Source organism: Ammodytes marinus (assembly GCF_949987685.1).
Source record: "Ammodytes marinus genome assembly, chromosome: 15".
In the NCBI taxonomy this organism is placed as follows: Eukaryota; Metazoa; Chordata; class Actinopteri; order Uranoscopiformes; family Ammodytidae; genus Ammodytes; species Ammodytes marinus.
This window is the reverse complement of record NC_137219.1, coordinates 5,674,936-5,691,291: the sequence shown is the minus strand read 5'-3', so window position 1 is coordinate 5,691,291 and position 16,356 is coordinate 5,674,936. Positions and strand designations below refer to the sequence as shown.

The following is a 16,356-nucleotide window of genomic DNA, read 5'->3' as shown; positions in this document are numbered from 1 at the left end:
TGTGAAGGAATAATAGATATTGCTATGAAAGTGGTAATGAATAATGCTTTCTTAGAATGGGATCTTGGTTATCATGTTTTTACAACAATCTATTAGGTATTTTTTTAAAGTTCAGAGCTCTCTAAACCTAGAAGTGGACAAGTTCTATTTAAAGGCACCAATAAAACAATAAAGTAGGAACCTTCTCAGCCCGAAGTACATTATTCCACCACCATTTTAATAATTGACATCCTAAGACATTTCTATTAAGAAACTATTGGAAAGAACATACCATGTCCCACATGGTTGCCACTCCACACGGACCTGGAATAAAAAAAGAAAGAAAAAAGGAAATTACTAATTTTGTTTTCAGAGTAAAAGAGATTCAGCCATTCTGTAGTGTGCTTAAACCTTAACCAGTTACAGCTCTGATCATTCCTCTCACACTGGAATGGCTACATACAGAACATAGCCACTTAGTTACATATTAGTGTATCAAAGGTGTATTGAAACCAGAGCTCTCAAATTACAAATAGCCTTTTTTCACTGCTGTCAGACTACAGAGCAAGGTCATTAGTGAAATGTCTCAAAGTTTGACAAATCCATTCATAAAAAAAGGGCTCGGACATTACCTTTTCCTCCCCACTAAATATTATTTCATCAAAACAGGTCCAAAGACGCATCCTAAATTGTTTAGCTCATTAGTTATCAACAATTAAATGCCATGTTGTCACACCTAGAAACGAAAGACACCAACGCCAGAATCCTCTTAATCGATTTCAGCTCAGCATTTAATAAAATCATTCCACTACAGCTGGTGGAATTGCTGAGACTGCTTGAGGTGGACACTGGCACCTGCAACTGGGTCCTGGACTTCCTGACACAGCAGCAGACATTGTAAAGTTGGGCAGCCAAACATCACAAACAATAGCAGTAAGCACAGGATCACCCCAATGATGAAGTCTGAAGCCCCCTGTTCTTCAGCCTGCTCGCCCACAACTGCACAGCCAGATTCAGCACCAACCATGTCATCAAGTTTGCAGACAACACAATAGTGGTGGGTCTTGTCAGGCACAACCATGAGTCTGTATACAGGACAGAGGTGGAGCAGCTCACAAGGTTTTGCAGGTCCCACAACCTCAAACTCAATGTGGAGAAAACCAAAGAGATGGGGGCTCGACTTCAGGGGGCTGGAAAACCACATCATACACCGCTGAGCATATCCTGACCTACAGCCTTACTTCCTAAACAGGATAGTGAAGATGACCAGCAGGATTATTGGTGCCCTTCTCCCTTTGCTGATGGTAGCCAACCAGCAACGCTGCACCCGCAGAGCTACCACCACCATTAAAGACCCTCACCACCCCTCTCATAGCCTGTTCTCCCTCCTGCCATCAGGGAGGAGATACAGGAGCATCCACTGCAGATCTAGCTGGGATGATGAACAGCTTCTTTCCACAGGCTGTAAGGATCCTTAATGCACTATGCCCCCCCCCCCTATTTACATGGTTACAGTCTGACAGCCAGAAAACTGCTTTTTTTAACTCTGTATGCGCTGGTGAGAAACTGCGTTTTATTAAATTTTTGTATGAAAGTAGGTCTGAAATGACAATAAATTAAATCTTAAATCTATCATGATTAAACAGACATTTCCGGCAGGGCATACATTTACTTACTCTCTTATTTTTCCTCTGCAAATTTTTTTTGAAGGGGAAAAGTCCTTCCTCTGCTCTCTTCTTGCAGTCGCTGCAGTCTCCGCCGGGGCCGGCGGAGACTGCAGCAGGGGCCATGGATGAGGCAGCAGAGGCGATGGCGGCGGGGGGGGTTATGGCGGCGGGGGCGGCGGGGGCTGTGGCGGCGGGGGAGGCTGTGGCGGGGGCTGTGGCGGCGGGGGCTGTGGCGGCGGGGGAGGCTGTGGCGGGGGCTGTGGCGGCGGGGGGGGCTATGGCGGAGGCAGCGGGGGCGGCGGTGATGGCTGAGGTGCAGGAGCTGCCACCCTCCCTTGAGCAACTGGCAGAGCTGCCAACTTTGTGCTTTTTCACATAAACTGGGACAAAGAAAATAATAAAATATATTAAAACAAGTATCTTTGTGGTCTGTTTTAGAAACAAAAATATTTTTCAAATGTTGCATCAAAAGACAACGGTGCCCAATTGTGTGCCCTTATGAGAAGAATTTTCTAATAAAACACAAAACATCAAAAATATTCCTTGAACAAATACGTAATTACAAATTTCATACATCTGTAATAAAAGTATTAAACAGTAGCCCTTCATGTATTGGATAATTTTGGGCAAAACTTTGTTGTGTATCAGTAATAAATAAATAAAACTTTGAATAGTAGCAGAGTAATACTTACTTCTTAAAATGGTCTCAACGGCGTCTTTGAGACTGTGCTCAAGGGAGGGTGGCAGCTGAAAATCAAGGCTGTACTTAATGTCAGCCACCACCGTCGCCCCAACCTCCTTCTGTTACGGTTAAGTTCTGGACCCAAGAGCAGACAGAGGCAGTTGTGGATATAATAAAAAAAGGTTTATTTCAACGAGGTGGGGAAGCAGGTGGTGAGTGGGGAAGCCGGGGCGGAGAAGCAGGTAGGTAAGCTGGAGGTTGTGGTCCGGGTAACACTGTAGTGCATGGTCCGAACTGGCAACGACAGCAGGGAAGCCAGAGGTGATATAGTCGCGATGATTGCTGATGCAGACCAGGTGTGCCACAGAACAGAGGGAGTGGGAGTGGCAAAAGGAGGAGGAGCGCACAGCAGCCAGCTGTGATCACCACACCTTCCCCAAAATGAGAATTGGGAGGTAGCCCAAGCCAGCTAAACGGTCCAACTGAAAAAACATTAAAAAAACTTTATTAAAATTAAAATCCATTATCTACTGAGTTTTGGTGAGCAAATAGTTAGCAATGACAGGCAGGCAGTTAGGACACAAATGCAGACAGTTTCGGGTAAAGGATAATTTATTCTCTTCAAAAATTACAAAAAATGCCATAAGGCAAAAAGGCAAGGAATACATAGACACAGGACTATATATACACTAGACAGGGTACGAAATGAGGTACTCAGTTATCATTAAAAGTCTCTTCATCGATAAAAATCAATTTGTGATAGTATATATGATACCTATTAGAGATCTTTTTATTAATATTCACTTCAGTAGGCCAAGTCGGTCAGGGTTATATCAGTTAATTTGTTTTTTTCATTAAAACCAACATAGAAAAAAACTAAATAAAAAAAACAGAGCTATATACAGTATAAACAATTTAAATATAAGTGAAGAGTAAAAAAAACATTTATTTGATGATTATGAGACCCGTGGTAGTCCGGGACCCAAGGCAATTGCCTACCTTTGCATAATGGCTAAGTTCACCTCTGCGCACGCACACACAGACACACAAACACACGCATACAAACGCCCCCCCCCCCCCCCCCCACCCCACACACACACGCACGCACTTCTTATCGGAGGTAACTTTGGCACGGCACTGGAAGCTCGGCCACTAAATTGCAACATGTAGGCTATTTTTAAAAATCATCATTTAGGCCATTATTCTGATATTTGATATCCGGCTCATGAATTGTGATTAAAAATAGAGACAAAATATGTGTATCTTCCGTTCAATCCATATGAAAAATACATGTTTCAATTTAGTGGTCGAGGTTCCGGTGTCATGCGACAGTTACCTCCGATAAGAAGTGCGTGAGTGCGTGCGCGCAATCCTAGAGGCAAACTAAGACATTACGCAAAGGTAGACAATTGCCTTGGGTCTCATAATCATCTAATAAATGTTTGTTTTACTCTTCATTCATTAATCACCGATTACGTGTGGACGTCAGCATCGCACTGGGAACTGAAGGACACATCCTACATTATTGATAATGTTATTGATACTCACATGATCAGCTGAGGCATGAGCCCCAGTGCAGACAGCTGCATATGAAAGCATATTTATTGGTCCACAAAAGAAAATTGCATCTATCGTCGTCTCTGTCTCCCTTTTTTCCTTTTTTTGTCTTAACTTCACTTGCTGAGTCAAAGTGGGGCGCTTTAAAAAGCCCCTTTTGAGTGTTTGCGTGTGCATAGGCTACGTGTGTGTGTGTGTGTGTGTGTGTGTGTGTGTGTGTGTGTGTGTGTGTGTGTGTGTGTGTGTGTGTGTGTGTGTGTGTGTGTCTTGTCTAGGCTAGGCCTATATTATTTCCACGTTTATTAATTATCTGAATTGAGCTTTTGTAAAATAAGGCTGTTGATGGTAGCCTATGACAGACAGTGACATAGCAGCCTTTGGCAGCCAGACAAAATATGTTTCCCCTTTCTATAAAGATGCTAAATGTTTGGTGGTTTGTCCCGTTTTGATCTGGATCAACAGCTGTTTGTCTGTCACTGTTTAGATCATGCCTTGATCTAAACAGTGACAGACAAACAGCTGTTCACTCGTGGACCTAACCAATAAATATGCTTTCATATGCAGCTGTCTGCACTGGGGCTCATGCCTCAGCTGATCATGTGAGTATCAATAACATTGATAATGTTATTGATCAATAACATTATCAATAATGTAGGATGTGTCCCTCGGTGATTAATGAATGGAGAGTAAAACAAACATGTATTAGATGACCATGAGACCCAAGGCAATTGCCTACCTTGGCGTACTGGCTAAATTCGCCTCTGGGCGCGCGCGCATACACGCATACACACACACACACACACACACACTCACACACACACACACACACACACACACACACACACACACACACACACACACACACACACACACTTTCGCACGACACCGGAGCCTCGACCACTAAATTGAAACATGTATTTTTCAAAATCAACATTTAGGACATTATTCTCACATTTGATAACCTGGTCATTAATTGAGATTAAAAATAGAGAAAAACGTGTTTTTAGTATAAATAATGTAGATGAGAGGATGAGTAGCCTATTTAAAAAAACAGTTAACTTTTCGTTTATCGTGTTTTGATTTCCAAACGGATATGGATTGAACGGAAGATACACGGATTATACACGGATTCATTAGGCCTATAAATTTATGAAAGACAGAGAATATCATTACAATTTATTATCATTGCATTCTACTTACCATCTTGTGGGCCTGATCATGTTGTTTGCTCCCGTTGTTCCACTTCTTTTTTTTTCCTTCCAGGCCTCCTTTTCCGCCTGGAACTTTTGTCGAGTTCAGTCAGCCGCTGTTTATGTGGTTGAAGGCACGAACAGGTCGGGCACTTCTTCCGTGCCACCCCAATTTTGGCGTGACAGCCAACACAGTCTTTGTGGACGCTACCGGGCATATCTAAAAAACAGTAACACATTATTATTAATATAGGCTACAGAGAGCCAGCGCGAGATACCTGATTAATTAATTAATTAATTAATTGGTATAGGCTACTGTGTAAAGCCTACAACCAGAGCAGTAGCCTAATGAATATGTAGGAATGGTATCCTCCATGTTAAATCAATCATGCACGACTAAAATTAAATATTTCTTAATACATTATTCAATAGGCATATTTATCATACTCACTTTCTCCTTGCGGCTTTCCAGTCGATGGTCAACTTCCAATGGGCTTCGCGCGATTTCTTTATATGTCCATGGATTTAGGCGCGCGCAAAGAAATGGAAAACACCCCTTCAAAATAAAAGGTTTATTCCATAATAATTTCCATTTATCAAAATGTTTGTTTCAAACTAGTTAGTTATGATGAACAGCATAATTTAGGTTTTAAGTGGATATAAAATAATAGGCTATACGATACACCTATGATTTGGCACATTTCATAGTTACAATACTTTCAGTGAGGCCTTATCCTCTGTTCTCTTGTTTGGGGACATGTTAACACAAATCAGTCAATCTTGTCACACTGCCTGTCCTCAGCACACATTCTCTGCAATCTCTGTTAGTCTACCAGGCTTACAGGCTCCAAGCATATCAGTGTTTAGCATCTGAGCCGAGTTAACAATAACTTAATGTCCAGGGAGACGGTTGGGAGATGAGATCTGTTTTGTATAGGCTAGTTGACCTCAGTGTCTAGAAATGTTTCTGAACTTTGTTTAAGAGGTAGAGACATAAAACAGGCAATAGGTGTAATGGTATTATTAATTGGAAGAAAAGAACGAAAAATCATGTATACAACCAAAGCAGTTTCGGCATGCAATATCTTTCTTTTGAGGCAAGCTTCCGGCCATAATGCCCTGAATGTTGCCCATTTCGGTCACATCTTCAAACTGACCTACTGTATGCTATTCATTAAGTTGACAATCTTTCAACACTTGTTTAGTTCTATTCTGATTGTATGGTGGTGACATACAGGCAAGTCTGAGGCCTTTCAAGTTCAAACTGTTTTTTCTGTTGGTTCTCTTGGTCTGTTTGAAAACAAAGTCATCATGTTTGAATACTTGAAAAACAAAGTTGTTATTTCAGCGTACTTGGAAGCTCATTTTTCTAATGAAATGCAAGGGCTTTTGTGTCCGACCGAACCACAAGCACATGGTAATAATGACCTGGATGGTCAGAGGGATTGCAATACGTAAAAGTGACTTATTTTGGTCGCTATTTCCACAAAAACAAACGAACCAGAACAAAGAAGAGTGAAACCATCATCCAGGAGCAGTTAGAGTAGATTTGAATAGGCCTAAATCTTTCCGCAATTATGGAGGGGGTGTTATTGAAGTGGAATCAGGTAGTGGCCGAGAGGGCCTTTTTGATTCCATCATCATCTCTAGGCTATAACTAAAGGAGACACGTGCAGAGAGAGACTCGGGAAGATAGTGGTTCTGGTCTCATCAGGTTTCTTTATTGAAGTTTGCCATCAGTCTCAAGTTACAAGTGAGCAGACACAGCTCCTAATACCAATACAGATGTTTAACCTATACATTACAAAAGATAGGCTACCTCTCAGATCTTTAACCATAATTCTAGTCTAGCCTTAACCTCGGTGAAGTGGAGCCGAACCCAAAAGCCATACCTCGGGCCTCTGGAAAACAGGCAGCAGGACTGCCTGTAGAGCGCTTCCTTTCAGTGAAAAGCCATTGGCCTTTTATGCAGATCATCCTGTGTCTGTGTGTGTGTGGGTGCACGCCTGTGTGTGTGTCTGTGTCTGTGTGTGCATGTGTGTGTGAGAGTGTGCATGTGTGTGTATGCGTGTACGAGTCTCTCCAATACCTGACCATATTAGCAACTGGCTGCTTCTAATAGATTATAGTAGTTCTATTTGTTGCAGAGATGTTGTAATATTGTTCCTGTTTTCTACTGTGTTTGCAACACCTGCTGTTGTTGCAATCTGTAAGGTCATTATGACCTGTGACTTTCTGCTTGACTCACAAATTCTGTAACTCCTTTCAAATGTGGCATGTTGAAATAATCCTACATTATTTTATGTTGGTGGTGGCAGGGAATTAATTAGGCAATGTTTTCATGAATCACTATTTTTTATAGGCCCTAGGCCTACACTCAAATATCCATTTATGTCAATTGTATTTGTTGTGTTTGAAGCACATTGAACAGACTGTTTGAAATGTGGCATGCCATTTTACATTTTTCTTCACTTAAACCGCTTGATTTTGAACAGAATATTTCTCATACTCTTGATAATCTATCAAATCTGATTACATGAATGTGTAAAGCATCACACGAAACACCTCACAGTAGGCTACTATCACTTTTTAATTTTCTACTTTTAATTTTTAAAACTAGGCCTACAACCTAAACAACATGGCTGCCCCGTTTCCCGCGACTGAGAAGGGGCGTGTCGTATTGTGTTTATATGACAATGCGTCTGCGTCAGTCAGTTGTAACTGTCATACACGATCTGAGGAGCCTGCACGATATGAGGTGCGCGTGCGCAAAATGGCCGCCATCATTGACAGCCCGCTTAGCTCAAAGTGTTTTGGAGAGCCACAGACTGCACTAAAAACAGACTGTAACTCGCTCAATTCTGAACCAATTTGCATGACATTTAGTTTGTTATGAAGATAGAACAGTTAATCATGCTACTGATTACGTGTTGGAATTAAATTCAGTTACGGGGCGGCTAAGCCACGGACTTTGTGTGTGTGTGCGTGCTTGTGCTCACGGAGAACTTTATGAGGGGGCGGGGGTGAGGACGCTGACGTGCGTTGCCTAGGCGACTGCGGGCTTTCCAAGATGGCGGCCGTTCTGCGCATGCGGTCCTCATCATCGTGCAGGCTCCTCAGAGATCGTGTAGTGACAGTAACCACAAGGTAAAGTAGAGCGAATGTTCTTTCAAATGTACCTGTATGTTTTTATTTATGTAATGTTATATGTAGTATTGATATTAGACTTTCCGACAACCCACCTAATTTTAATTAAAACACACGCTAGTTACTTTATATTATAGACCGATGTTGTCAGCATTTAATCTTTCACTGCAGTTGCTTAGACATGTCATTTGAATAAATTAGTAACTCTTGTGAAACTAGCAAGACACGTTTTTAAAGTACAGTGCCACAATACTATTTTCTAAATATTTCTCATATATGCAATTTTGTTTAGCACTGTAATGTCTCCTCAGATAGCAACTGTAACCTAACACTACTAAATGTTTCAATTATGTTTTCATTTTAGAGGAAAGAATCAGGTGAGCAGGGGAAAAAGTCAAAAAATAAAATAAAACACACTGAGAAGGATGTGCGCTTATTGGCTGAGAAACAGACATCTTATGGAGGTTAGTGTGACTTCTCCTGATTCAATGAGTCTGTGCATCCGTCTGAGGTTCATAAAGTCTCCAGTTCTCTCAAATTGATGGCTAATGATATTTAAATTCCTTTTCTAAGTGTTACTGTAGTTCCTTACATTACAATATCACACCACATTAAAGTTGAAATGGTAACTAGATTCATGTAAAAGAGGCTTTGGCTGTTTTTAATGGCCATTGAAAGGTAGAGATACCAATTTAATCATTGCCTGATCATAAGATTTATTTTATGACAGGATCCCGGCCATCCTCTCACTTAAAGCCAAAGGATACCCATCAAGATGATGCCACCACTTCAACAGAAAGTAAACAAAGTTATTTACATCATCTGGTAAATGTTGTATTAAAAATGGCAGTATATAAATAGAATTGAACAACCATGCAACTTATAATTTATGTTAGTAATTTGTTTTTGTTCTGTCCTTGTCTTTTTGTCATATTTAAGCTACTGCATTAGAAGTGGAAGAGGCGCAGCAGACAATTGGTAGGTTTTAAGCTCTATGAACATGTCTTGATATCATAGTTTATTGGAAATTTCCATTTGATATCATTAGTTTGGCTTTCTTATTTCAAATTGGTTTGTTTATCATTTACATGTCGGCATTCAGACATTATTGTCTACAAGCAGCTAGAGCTGCAAAGATTAATCGACGAATCGATTATTAAAATAATCGCCAACTATTTTGATAATCGATTAATCGTTTCAAGTAATTTAATAAAAAATGTCCAAATTCTCTGATTTCAGCGTCTCAAATGTGAATATTTTCTGGTTTCTTCAATCCTATTATGACAGTAAACTGAAATATCTTTGTGTTTTGGACATAAAAATACATTTGAGGAAGTCAACATGGGCTTTGGAAAATTGATCAACATGTTTCACCATTTTCTGACATTTTACGGGCCAAAACACTAATCGATTATAATCGAGAAAATAATCAACAGATTAATCAATTATCAAAATAATCGTTAGCTGCAGCCCTACAAGCAGCCCAAAATCAAGAGTGAGTTTACCTTTTGAAGATAGTAATTTCATGCTCTGCTCCTAGACTTAAAGCTGCAGTTGCTGAAGGAAAGCTTGATGGAAGATCCATTGGATTGTTCACTAGAAGCTTTGACGGTTCCTAGGACCTGGCAGATGCGGCAGACACTGTCCGTTGAGAAATGGGAGACTGCAAGGCCGCATCTATTGGATCTGATGCTCTCAGCAGAGAAACCTTTGCTTGAGCTTTGTGACCACTGCAACATAGAACAGGCTGTAATAAGATGTCGCGACTGCCTGCCAAAGCACGACTGTGACGTGTTCCATCATCAGAGCTGGGTTTTACACAATAGGGACTCTCTGGTTGAGGGTTTTTATACAGCGATTCCACCTACATGCTATGCATTGCTAAATGATGATGGGACACATACAATATCTGAACAAGGTATGTATGTATGAAAAGTTTTAAAATTATTTTAGATTATAAAATATTGTTTTGGAGATGTACTCCTTATTTCTTTGCTTTGTATTTCATTATAGCACGTCTGTTACCAGTTGCTCGGCCCAGCAACATATGCAGTTGTGATGCTGCAGACATCACTGTTTGTACTGGTAAGCATACCATCATTGAAGCATTGGGCTATGATTCTGCAACGACTACACACAGTATATTGAGAGAACCGAATTGAATTGGTGTAAAAATTTAGGACATATTATATTCCCTTGTTTCCACAGGACGATATGATCTGTCCTTGCCTACAAGTACCTGCAGGTCCTGCTTAACGTCATGGACTCCTGGACTGAAAGACCTACAGGCCAGTGGTTACTGGCCTGGTAATGTGGTTTTTCAGACATTGTACGCTATTGATGTCTTTAAGACATTCGAAGAGCTGAAAGTCACTGCACCAGGTTTATCCCAACAAGCATTTGTTAAAATGCTTGAGCAACGTTCTAGCACCTTTGGGCGCGTAAGTCATAGCATTTTCTTCAGAGAATGTAGTCACCTACACTGGCTGTGCTATTAATTGTTCACATAATTGAATGTTATCTCCTTTTTAATAATAGGCAGGGAGTATTTATGGTGACAGTCTACAGCGTAGCTTCTTGGAGTGGACATACTGTCGCGATGATAAAGACAAACTACTCCACAAAAAACCTTTCTCATGCCCAGCCTGCGCTGAGGATGTTGCAGCAATCTCGCTTGACGGAAACCGGAAGATGAATCGATTCAGCAGGACCAAAGGGTACTGCTGCTTATTAAATTACATTAATTTAAGTATAATGTATCATTGTATTTGGAAATTCCTTAGGCATGGAATCTGAATGTCTCCTTTGCAAATGTTTAGAGTGGGTGAAAATGCATTCTTCGACGGTGCATTTTTTGCAAAGGACAAGGATGTGGCAGACTTTGTGCAGCTTATCCGGAATCGAGTCCAACCTGTGAGTTGTATGTTTATTATAATCACAAAAATGTGGCTAACACAGTTGCACTTAAATTATATTTGATCATACATTGTAGAAAATTACGCTTCCAGGTTAAATATGTGCTTGTTAAAACACAAAGCTGAAAAGTACCATTTTCAGAGAAGCAAAAACATGCTGTATATTTCTTATTTGAGTTCGGTAAATTAGATGTTAAGCTTTATTTTCAAACCGTTTATGTTACATGTTTTCAAAGGTATCTGGGAAAGGTGTCTGTGGGAAGTCACAATGGACAGCTGCACGAGAGACTGCCAACAAGTCTGGGTCCAAAGTGGATGAAGAGGGTGTGGAGGTGGCTGTCTGTCGTCATGGCATTCTTTTTAAAGCCTTGAACATGTTTAGGGGAGAGATATTTGCATATCCTCTTTTCCTACAGAAGGAGCTTGCCATGGCCTATAAAATACAGTTCATTTGCACAGACATCATGTGCAAATACTATCCATACCTCCAGAAAGTGTGCGAGTCCTTTCCAGAACTTGTTCCACTCTTGCAAAATAGGCCATTCCTGTCCGTGATGCACGCCAAGGGTCACTCTGGTAAATGTGAGGTAATGTATCTATTCTAGATTACCTCCTACACTGTATATTGCTTGTGTTATGAATGTTGTTGGGGAAAGTTAATCTAATCAATCGCAATATGTAAACGATCACTTAAAAAGTATATTAACAAAGCAATTTTGGAGGTGATGTGGAAAATTCAAATTATGATCTTATTCCACCACAGGTGCAGTGGGGTGGACGCAATCAGGAAGGAGCAGGTTAGTTGTCCAGCATGCAGCTGAGATTGACTATAACTAAAGATTAAGCAAACCCTACCCGTAAAACATTTAAACATTTGAAAAGGCATCAAAGAGGTTTTACTGTGAAAATTTAAATCACACATGCTGTTACATCTCAGTGTTTTTTTTTATCATGTCTTCCAATGGCAGGTATGACAGTTGGCGAGGAGGTTGAGCAGGTGAATTCTTTTTTGTCACGTGTTGCACTGACGACAAAGTACATGACCAAATCCAGTAAGTAAATTAATGTTTCCTTCAACATGTAGTACATGATTTGTATGCCATTTCTACCATCATCTTTACATAATCTTGCTCAAATCAAGCTTTACAATTTTGAAGAATGAACGAAAGTCAAAATATTGAAGTTGAAAATCATCTACTACAACAGTTGTATTAGTAACCTTTTCTCCCCTGCACTGATAGCACGGACTGATATGATAACCATTCAAGCACGAGGCTGGAATGAAAGAAAGAAGAAAGACCTACACAAATACCTCTCTCAACGATATGTCAAGGTATCTTTTCTCTTTGGCATTTTGCATTCACTAACATTCCGTTACAGTACCATTCTTTGGAAAGCAGCTTACCCCTAAAGTGCATGAAGCTCTATTATGATGGCCAAAAAAAAAAGAGTTAATTCTTGCATGCACGACGCAGGAGGAGCGGCATTAGTCGTGACCTGTGTCCGCCTGTGCCCGCCTGTGCAGGCACTTATTTCTGACACTTTTTCCTTGAAGCCTCGGATGGAGAACCAGGCTGACAGCCGCGCAACCTTAACACTTTACTGTCAAATACAGGGGTAGCAGTTAAAGTTATTGGGGGACGAGATCAGCAAATAAAGATGGTCAAATAACTAAAGGAAGTCCCCCGCTCGGAATATTGAATTAACTTTTTTAAACTAAATAATCACTAACGCGTTTGCGGAAATAATATTAATCTCATGGCCGGTCCGGCGGGCCCGTCCGGCGGGCCCGTGTGGGCTGTACGGGCCGCCCCTCCGGGGGTTTCGGCTGTGGTTGCTCCTCGTGGCAGCGGTGCATTTGGCTATTTCCCTATTCTATACTCTATTCTCTATCTACGGTCCCGGTCCTCCTCGGGACTAGTGCCGCACTGGGGCGTGCTCTCTGGGGGCGGGGTGCTGGGGGGCAGCTGGGGGCCAAGCCCCGGAGGCCGCCGCGACCGCCTGTCCGGAGGCAAGGCAAGGTCCCACCCCCCAGCAGCGGTGCCCACGGTCAGACGCCAATTTGCCCCAGCTCGAGCGGCCAGGGCAGCCCACCGGAACAGCCCAAGACCGGTACCTACCCCAGAGCAAACTCCCCCCCAGCAGAGGCCAGAGAACCGACCCCAGACAGGGTGACCCGCCACCGACCCCGCGCCAGCAGAGAGGTGGACGAGCGCTAACCAAAGGTTAATTCAAAGAGATAAGTCTTAAGTTTAGACTTGAACACCTCGATAGACTCAGATTGCCCGATCTCTATTGGGAGTGTGTTCCATAACGAAGGAGCTCGATACGAGAAAGCCCTGCTGCCGGCAGCTTTCTTAACTCTGGGGACAGACAGGAGCTCTGCAGTCGTAGACCGTAGTGCCCGTGATGGGGCATATCGCGCAACTAGGTCAGACAAATATGAATTGTTCACCATTGTTATAGCGTTATTATTAACAGCCTGAGGAGCTGCCTCGGTCTCGGTTTGTCTGGGCCTGAGTACCGGTTGTCCTCCCACTGAAAAATTGTCCTGCCGACGCTAATTGCATAACTGATACCATTTCTCTGACATTTGTTCTCCTCTGTCTATCTTCCATGATTGGCTGAGCGTTGCCCCGGGGGTTGTCTCCCTCTGTCTACCAAGCACTCTCCATACTACTCGACTGACTCTGAGTTCTGTGCGGAATCAGCTGTCCTAGGAACGGATGCTCCCCGCCTGCTATTGCCTCACATCAGCCTTGATTCACCGTCCATCAGGATAGTACTCTTTCTACTCGCTTGCTTGTTCAATCTTTAAATTCATTTTTGCTTTGCTCTCTGGTTACCTGTCTCTCCTCTTCCAGTTTTCCCTGGTGGTGACGAGACGGTGTGGATCTGGTCCCCCCCCGGTAACATCTGAGAATGGACCATCAACGCGAAAGATGTTGCAGTGGTTAAGGACGCCACCTGGAGACGTGGGATGTAATCCCGACGATGGAAACCTTAGTTTTCCCTGTTGGAGACGAGACGGTGTGGATCCTCTGGCAGCATCTGAAGTCTTCCTGCATCCACACTATTCGCACTTTACTTAGTATTACCATGTAATCACCTGGTCAATGATCAAATTCCTTCGTGATTTTCTCTACTTATCTATTGCAGCATGTCCGTCCTGGGAGAGGGATCCCTTACTCTGTCGACTCTCCCTGAGATTTCTTCAATTTTTTTTTTATTCCCGTTAAAGGGTTTTTACTGGGAGTTTTTTCTCAGCCGAGCTAAGGGTGTAAGGGCAGGGTATCATATTGTATCATATATCATATTGTATGAAATGTAAAGCCCACTGAGACAAATGTGTTTGTGTTTTTGGGCTATACAAATAAAACTGATTTGATTTGACGCTTCCAACATGGATTCCTCCATAAGACTTACCCTCTCAATGTACAAAATGTAATATTAATATTTGTAATTCTCCGCTCAGGAGGATAATTCAGATTATTGGCAGAGGTGATTTTACACCAATGAGGACATATTTATGAATGAGGATATTGATTTTAGCTGATAAATTACTTAAAACGTTACAGTGTCCCCTTAACCCTGTTGGGAACAACAAAGTATTTCTCACAGACTCGCATAAATATTGTTGTTTCAATAAATCATTGTACAAATAATCAATTGAATCTTTTTTCCTCCTACCATTTTTTTCATCCTAGCATTCTTGATATCTTTACTCGTAAACCCAATGTATTGCTGAAGATTGACGTGTATTCCACCTCGACCTTATTTTCCAGAAGGTTTGCAAGTGTAGGCCTACATCCTTTAGCGTCAGTCAATATCATAACATACAGTTGATATACCAATATGTTAAGAAATAGAGTAACAGAAAGCATAAACCTGATCCATTCCTCATCCCCACGGATCCTTCGTTAAATCTAGTCTACTACACATTGCATCTTATTAAATGAGCGATTCATCTTGTTGTTTATTTTATGGTCACTTGTGAATAAAAATGTACATTTCATTGTCAAAACAAATCTCATTGAGGTCCACCTCACACCTTGGGTGTCATTACCTCGGCGGCACTCGTGGAGGCGCTGTTTAGTCTGGCGCCAGGCTATGATATATATATGGGTAAGTTTGTGAATGATTGTAACTTGGGAGGCTTCGGGTTTGACTATTTCCTTTGCAAGAACAAGAATAAAAATTAAGAACAGTGTCAAAATAGTGTCTTGTTGAAATCCAGTGTCTCGTGTCAGCTGTGTACCTGTCAAACCTTACTTGTGGTGACGTCATGCGCCAGCGTCGTTATGGCAACGCGTGCCGTCGGCTTTCACAGTTAAATAAGTGAAATACTTTAGCGAACTCTTAAGGTGATTAAGCTTCATCTGAGCGTTTTTATTTTTTGCAAGACATTGGTTTACAAAGTCCCAAGAATGCAGAAGTTAGGCACCAATAATAAAGTCAAAAGTAAAAGTAATCTGGTCATTAAAATGTCACACAACTCGATCACAACCACTCGTTTTTCATCAAGGCACATTAAGGAGATAGCATATAATTATATAATGTAAAAAATAATTAGAAGCACATATTTTACATAGGCCTATACAAATGTCTAAAAACAACAACAAAACAGTAACTCATCCAAGCGTCAGTAAGCCTATATCGTTGTGTACTTCCGGGTTTGAAAAGGTCGTAAAATGAGTATTTAAAAAGTAGCCTAGATAGATTTAACACCCAAATCACAATTTATTATCTAGGCTACGTCCCCATGCTGCTGTGGTAATAAAAATGGGTTGGGAAGCATGAAAAAGTCGTCTTTTATGTGTGTATCAGATAGCCTACGTAGGCTAATATATGACACATTTGTGTCACCATGGCAACGCGTGGGCATTACGGTGAAACGTCGGTTCACAACATTGTATGACGTCGATTCAGAACATTTTGCTGGCAGGACCGAGCTATCCGCGTAACATCTAAACTAAAGCTAATGTGCATTCACTGAATCAAGATTGTGAATATAAAGTACACATTTCTCGCTAAAAGTGTTATCAAAAAACCTTAAGATACAGAAACGGCCGTAAAATTCAGCTTTTTACACGGCCTGCCGCCATCTTTCTTCTGTGCTGAAATTGAAAACTTGAAAGTCACGTGGTGCGGGCGCAGTGTCCACTTTTTACAATGGAACGTCGATTCAGAACGTCGAAACGTTGTCTGACCTACGTAAA

At 41.5% G+C, this 16,356-nt stretch overlaps 2 protein-coding genes across 2 annotated transcripts in view; one reads left to right on the top strand and one right to left on the bottom strand.

Annotated features, from left to right (window-relative positions):
• trim9 (tripartite motif containing 9) overlaps nucleotides 1–16,356 on the bottom strand; it is a gene marked incomplete at both ends in the record, with an annotated part of 51,647 nt that overhangs the window by 21,484 nt on the left and 13,807 nt on the right.
• Nucleotides 7,866–14,530, top strand: LOC307261762 (uncharacterized protein). Its single transcript, XM_080042367.1, has 14 exons — nucleotides 7,866–8,222; nucleotides 8,587–8,686; nucleotides 8,953–9,021; nucleotides 9,162–9,200; nucleotides 9,763–10,140; nucleotides 10,236–10,307; nucleotides 10,431–10,663; nucleotides 10,761–10,939; nucleotides 11,042–11,135; nucleotides 11,374–11,724; nucleotides 11,901–11,934; nucleotides 12,106–12,189; nucleotides 12,379–12,470; nucleotides 13,803–14,530. The coding sequence occupies exons 5-14, from the start codon at nucleotides 9,795–9,797 to the stop codon at nucleotides 13,953–13,955; spliced, it is 1,638 nt and encodes a 545-aa protein (XP_079898493.1). The 5' UTR covers nucleotides 7,866–8,222; nucleotides 8,587–8,686; nucleotides 8,953–9,021; nucleotides 9,162–9,200; nucleotides 9,763–9,794; the 3' UTR covers nucleotides 13,956–14,530.